Raw genomic sequence first — 5,251 nt, 5'->3', positions numbered from 1 at the left:
TTTTGTGGCTAAAGTTTCCCCATCAGCCTCTGGTATAAGCCACATTTCATGCTGTGTTGTCATCCCCCCACTCCTCAATGCAAATAGCAAACACCACCATAGAGCAACTTCCTTCCATAGTGAAACACCAGCCTCTTCAAAGGGAAGTGGGGCAGCTGAGAGATCTAGAAACTTCAGATTATAGAACTGGTAAGTGAGCCTCCAGGTTTCATCGTCAACTGGCCTAAAAGAAGAAGGGGCCCAGAGGTCTCGGAGCAACCTGATTTTCACAGGGAGTGAGTCCTGTGCAGAGGAAACCAGGACCATGAGGATTGTCCCCGTTTTGGTTTGGATTCTCTTCCCAGGTGAGAATGATGTGGGCTCTGTGGGGCTTGCTAGAAATACACTGAAGTGATTGGGTTTGCATGGTGAAGCTGACAGAGCTTGTAAACTATCAGAGCTGGAAAGTCCCAGATAGGTTCCTGCAGTGGTTACAGCCTACTGGAGATGGAGCTTGCAAACCGTGCAGGGAAGTAAAGATTTGAAATCTGTATCCTAAGAAAGCTTTCTGTGGAGAAGATACCACAAGACTAGACCCCATTGTATCTGTTTGCTTTCTTTAAGACTCAGCCCAGACAGTCAGGTGAACGTGTGAGAATCTCAGCGCTCCTTTAAAAAAAAAAACTGAGAATGTTTCTAGCCCTTGTGGTTGCAGAGAAAAACTTGAAAACATGCCACGAATGCAGCCTAAAGGCTCAAATCCAGAAAGCCAAGAAAAAAGAACCACTGCTGTATTATGTTTAAAATCTGCCGATTCCTAAACTCTTGTTATGCTTGGGGAGGGGGGTGGGGGTGGGGGTGGGGCGACTGACCTGATTTTGGAATGCTTGGATTTGGCAACACTGAGATATTAACCGATGGCTGCAGTTAAGCATCCTAGCTCCTACTGTTAGCTAATGTGGGCACCACCCCTGCACGGAATGACGGGCCCACTTCACCATAGCCCTGCACCTTGCATAGGCATTTACGTCAATGAAAGTGGGTGTAAAAGGCTACAATGTCAGCATGACAGTAGTTTACGGTAGTTTGCATTGGTGTAAATGCCCGTGCCGTGGAGCACGTGAGTTGCTCTTGTTCCCAAGTCAGCTTTTAAAAAGGTTAGAGACGTGAACTTTAGAAGCCAGATCCTGTGGAATCTGCAGTCCCTGTGCAGAGACGCCTCTTCCCCTTGATTCAGTAACTGATGCTGGTGGGACAAGCCACTGGTTTGTGTCTCTCCCCGGAGAATAGAGAAGGTAAAGCTAGCTATGAGCAACCTGTATGGAAGGAGTGACCTCCAGCCAGTCTCCGGCCAGCAATATTAAGAGAGAAAAACAGATCTAATTTACTTCATTTTACTGCAAAGATAAAGCAACACTGAATGGCAATGCCTGCTCCTGCAGGGTTCCAGCATGTCGTTAAAATAACCCCCAGCCAACAGGGGCTAGGAAGGACACTGCCCCTGCCAATTCTCCCAGCTCTGCCCCTCCTGCTGCACACACACATGCTCCAAATGCTCAAGCATCCCCCACAATTCACTGCCCCCCAGCACTGGCTTCATTGTATTGCTGTTCACAGCTAGAAGGCTTCTCAGTTTCTCTCTTTGGCTCTGTCTCTCGCAGGTTGCTGGGCAGTGACAGGCCCTGGCACAGCACATGGCCAGCTGGGTGGCTCGGTGTCTGTGCGGTGCCAGTACGGGGCAGGCTATGAGGCTTATCCGAAATTCTGGTGCAGACGCAAAGTTGTGCTGTGTTTCAATCACCTCATCTTTGAGACCACGGGGCTGGAGGCTGAGGAGACGTGGGGCAGAGTCTCAATCCGTGACAATCACACCCAGCGCGTTATCACAGTAACCCTGGAGAACCTGACACTGGCAGATGCGGGGACTTACCTCTGTGGGGTAGCCAGGATTGGCCTCCCTAATCCCAGCGACTCCATCGAAGTCATTGTCTCCCCAGGTAAAACCTTCCTCTGCACCCCCATGGCAGTGACGGGAGAGGAAGAGCTGGAGGTGGGATGGACGATGTGGGGAAGCGTTGTCTGTAGCTCTGAAGACCCAGGGGAGTCAGACACTGTTGCTGCCTCCTTCAAAGGGGTCCAGCTGCAGTTGAGGACAATGGTGAAGGAACTCCAGCCCTGCAGCACCCTTCATGCAGCGCTACTCCTGACCCAGGCCCTAAAGCCACTCAGAACCGAGCTCCTCTTTCCTGCCAAGTCCCCACCCACAATCCTGCCTTAGCCAGAGAGAGAGGGGGGCAGGAGAAAAGGGGGATGGGGAGGAAATTCTTCAAAGGGAGAGGGAGTCATTCCCCGAGGGGGTGGGTTGTTGGGGGTGGGGACAATTCCCCAAATGGGGGAAGAGAGAGAGAGAGACACGGAGCACGTAAATGAGGTGGGAGGGATCACTAGATTATTCTTTTTTTTTATTGGATCAAACTTCGGTTGGGGAGAGAGAGAAGCATCCGAGCTACACAGAGCTCGTCCTCGGGTCTGGGAAAGGTACTCCGAGTGGCACAGCTAAATACAAGTTCTGACAGGCAGTACCTGTCCCAGACCCGAGAATGAGCTCTGTGTAGTTCAAAAGCTTGTCTCTCTCACCAACAGAAGTTGGTCCAATAAAAGACATTCCCCCCACCCCCCTTGTCTCTCTAATATCCTGGCACCGACATGGCTACACCACCACTGCAGAGATTATTAAATGTAAGGAGTGAGTGGTGCTGGCCAAACTCACCGGGGGTCCTGCAGATCCCTGTCTCACTGAAAGCACTCCTGTCCTGAAAGACTCAGATATACGTTCCCAGGTTAGCTAAGTTAGCCACACAGGCATACACAGCTCAGCCTCCCTTCGCTCCAAGTGTTGGTACAAAGGCCTTAGATCTCAGGAGCCCTGACAAAATGCTACAGTTGGGATTCTGATGTGGGTCAGGACGACGTGTTGTTTCCATGACAAACATACTCCATGATGACAACAACAAGAAGGAGTCTGGTGGCACCTTAAAGACTAACCGATGATCTACGTTGAAGGCTCTGTTTGGGAAGTAGGGGGAAGGAGGAGACATTGTTTGCGGTTGTGTGTGTTTTTAATTGTGCTGAATTTCTGGTTTTAGCTGCAGCTCTTCCTTCTTCAATCCCAACGGAAAAGGCACCACAGGCAACACACCAGCCAGCTGCTCCTGCCTTCACATGGATTTCCGCTGGAAGCCATGTATCTAGCTCATTTACGTCCTCAAGTAACAGCTCCTTGGACAGCAGTGACATCCAAGCACAGTATGTTCCAGAGCTCATACTTCCATGGGTCTGTAGGCTTCCCCCCGGTGCAGTCACTGTTGTGTGTAGGGTCCTTCAGCTCTCTTCCCTCCCCCTTCCCCATTTCTGCAGCATCTCAGCAGTTCCAGCCAGTGAATGCTAGTGAGGTTTTCCATTGGATCCTAGTAACTTTCCAGAGTATTCTGTTGGTGCCGGGATCCAACTTCCCTTACATGATCCTATTGAAACCCACTTTGTTTTTTGTCCCCTCCCCAACCCCCCAAATAATCAACTCACGGACCTATCAATGAGTTTTAAGACCTCTATGGCCAGCTAAGAGATCACAAAATGTGACCATTGCATCACCTCCCCGTGCGCAGAGGAACAAAGAATAATGACATGACTGGTGATAACATCCCACAGAAAAACTAACATTGCTTTTATCAGCAAGAACCTGGAGGTCCAGTAGGGCTGGGTTCACATGAAGGACAATGGCAATTCCAGCTGCAGAGACGCCCTGGACAGGGACTGTCCGAGTCCAGTCACATCAGATTGTTGTTGACTGGATAAATGAATAACTAGAGGTGGGTGCTGGCTGGGGTTCGGTGTAAGGACAGGGTGCTGAGGCGATGGGTGCTACCTCTTCTCCCCAATGAAGCTTTGTTTGCACCTTTGCCCAGAGAGCCCCCAGGGAACGTATTAATGGGAGGAGTCGCGTCAAATCTACAGAGCTTTAGAGTCTCTATTGTATTTCTCCTGCATAGATCCCAACCCAACATCCTCTATCCCTTGTTCCTGATCGTCCCCATCTGCCTGTGCATAGTCTGTACTGTGACCTGGGTGAGCGTACAGTACAGGAGGAACTCCAGGGAGCTGGTGCCAAACAGACATGGTGAGAGCCTCTGACCTTCACACCATGACACACTCCATTGGGTGGCTCCCAGTCCTGTCTTGATCACCAGGGCCGGTCATAGCTTTACCGTGAGCACAGAGTAAGGGGCAGTGAATTGTTGACTTGCCACACACAGTCTGGGAGGGAGATTGCAACTGGTCAAGTTACATGGTCCCTTCTAGTCTCCCCATTCTTCTGGAGATGGGGTAAACTGTACTGGGTCTGTACCTGGTCCAGCATACTTTCCTTGGTGCATCACCACAGCTTTGCTGCCCAATGCATTGTGGGAGGGAGAGCCAATGGTCTACCCATTCCCCAACCGTGGCATCCATCTGTGACTGGGGTAAGGTAGCAATTCTGCTTAGTCTGCTTCCTCTCCTCCATGGCTACCCAGAACACAACCCCTAACATGTCCCTGCTGCACTAGCAGGGCCCTTTGACCCAAAACCTCCGTATATGAATGTGGTGAGTATGGTTGTGAATACGGAGACATCCTCACTGCTCTGTATCCCTGATCAGGAACATACACAGCAGAACAGCTTTGTACGCTGACAGGTATGAACAGAAAGAATCCAGCATCAAATGTGTCATCCTGTAACCGGTGATGTCTGTGTGTTTTGTTACAGCTGAGGAATTGCCCCTCTCCTAACTAAGGAATGGGTCAGAATCCACAGAAGAAGGATGCATCCCTCAGCTCTGCCTACCGCATAAATCCACAGAGTGGGCCTGACTTTCCTCTCATGTAAACAAACTATTTTCTCCACGTTCTTAGGGGACAGTCTCCTGCAGGTGTCCGTCTCTGTGGTTCCCATGTCTAGGCTCAGTTCAACATCATAAACACAATGAATGGCTGGCAAGAAAAAAGGGGGAGGTGGGTGTTCTTGCAGCCAACTTGGGAGGCCCAGCACTGATGGTGCTGCAGAATTTACCCCCAGAAAAAAGATGGAGTTTTCCAAACCTGGCACAAGCCCTTGACACGTGGTTTGGAGCTAGCCATCAATCTGAGCTGGCTTGGACACAGCTAAGAGCTAGGAGAGGGAAAGAAGTAACCCCACCAGAAGTGGTGGAGGACCTGCGGAGACTGGCATTCCTGAC

The 5,251-nt window shown here is 50.5% G+C and overlaps 1 protein-coding gene across 1 annotated transcript; it reads left to right on the top strand.

Annotated features, from left to right (window-relative positions):
- The first annotated feature begins 304 nt into the window (after window positions 1-304).
- Window positions 305-4,805, top strand: LOC112125397 (CMRF35-like molecule 2). Its single transcript, XM_024223808.1, has 5 exons — window positions 305-344; window positions 1,641-1,976; window positions 3,126-3,285; window positions 4,029-4,156; window positions 4,783-4,805. Exons 1-5 carry the CDS (start codon window positions 305-307, stop codon window positions 4,803-4,805), a joined length of 687 nt encoding a protein of 228 aa, XP_024079576.1.
- The last annotated feature ends 446 nt before the right edge of the window (window positions 4,806-5,251 follow it).

This window comes from Terrapene carolina, unplaced genomic scaffold (assembly GCF_002925995.2).
Source record: "Terrapene carolina triunguis isolate 2854851 unplaced genomic scaffold, T_m_triunguis-2.0 Scaffold192, whole genome shotgun sequence".
Classification (NCBI taxonomy): domain Eukaryota; kingdom Metazoa; phylum Chordata; order Testudines; family Emydidae; genus Terrapene; species Terrapene triunguis.
The sequence above is the reverse complement of the archived record's forward strand: the minus strand, read 5'-3'. Positions and strand labels throughout refer to the sequence as shown.

Coding starts and splice junctions, on each gene's coding strand:
- LOC112125397 (XM_024223808.1), top strand. CDS start 305: ATGAGGATTGTCCCCGTTTTGGTTTGGATTCTCTTCCCAG. Junction 1,977..3,125: donor CGAAGTCATTGTCTCCCCAG/GTAAAACCTTCC, acceptor TTCTGGTTTTAG/CTGCAGCTCTTCCTTCTTCA. Junction 4,157..4,782: donor GCTGGTGCCAAACAGACATG/GTGAGAGCCTCT, acceptor GTTTTGTTACAG/CTGAGGAATTGCCCCTCTCC.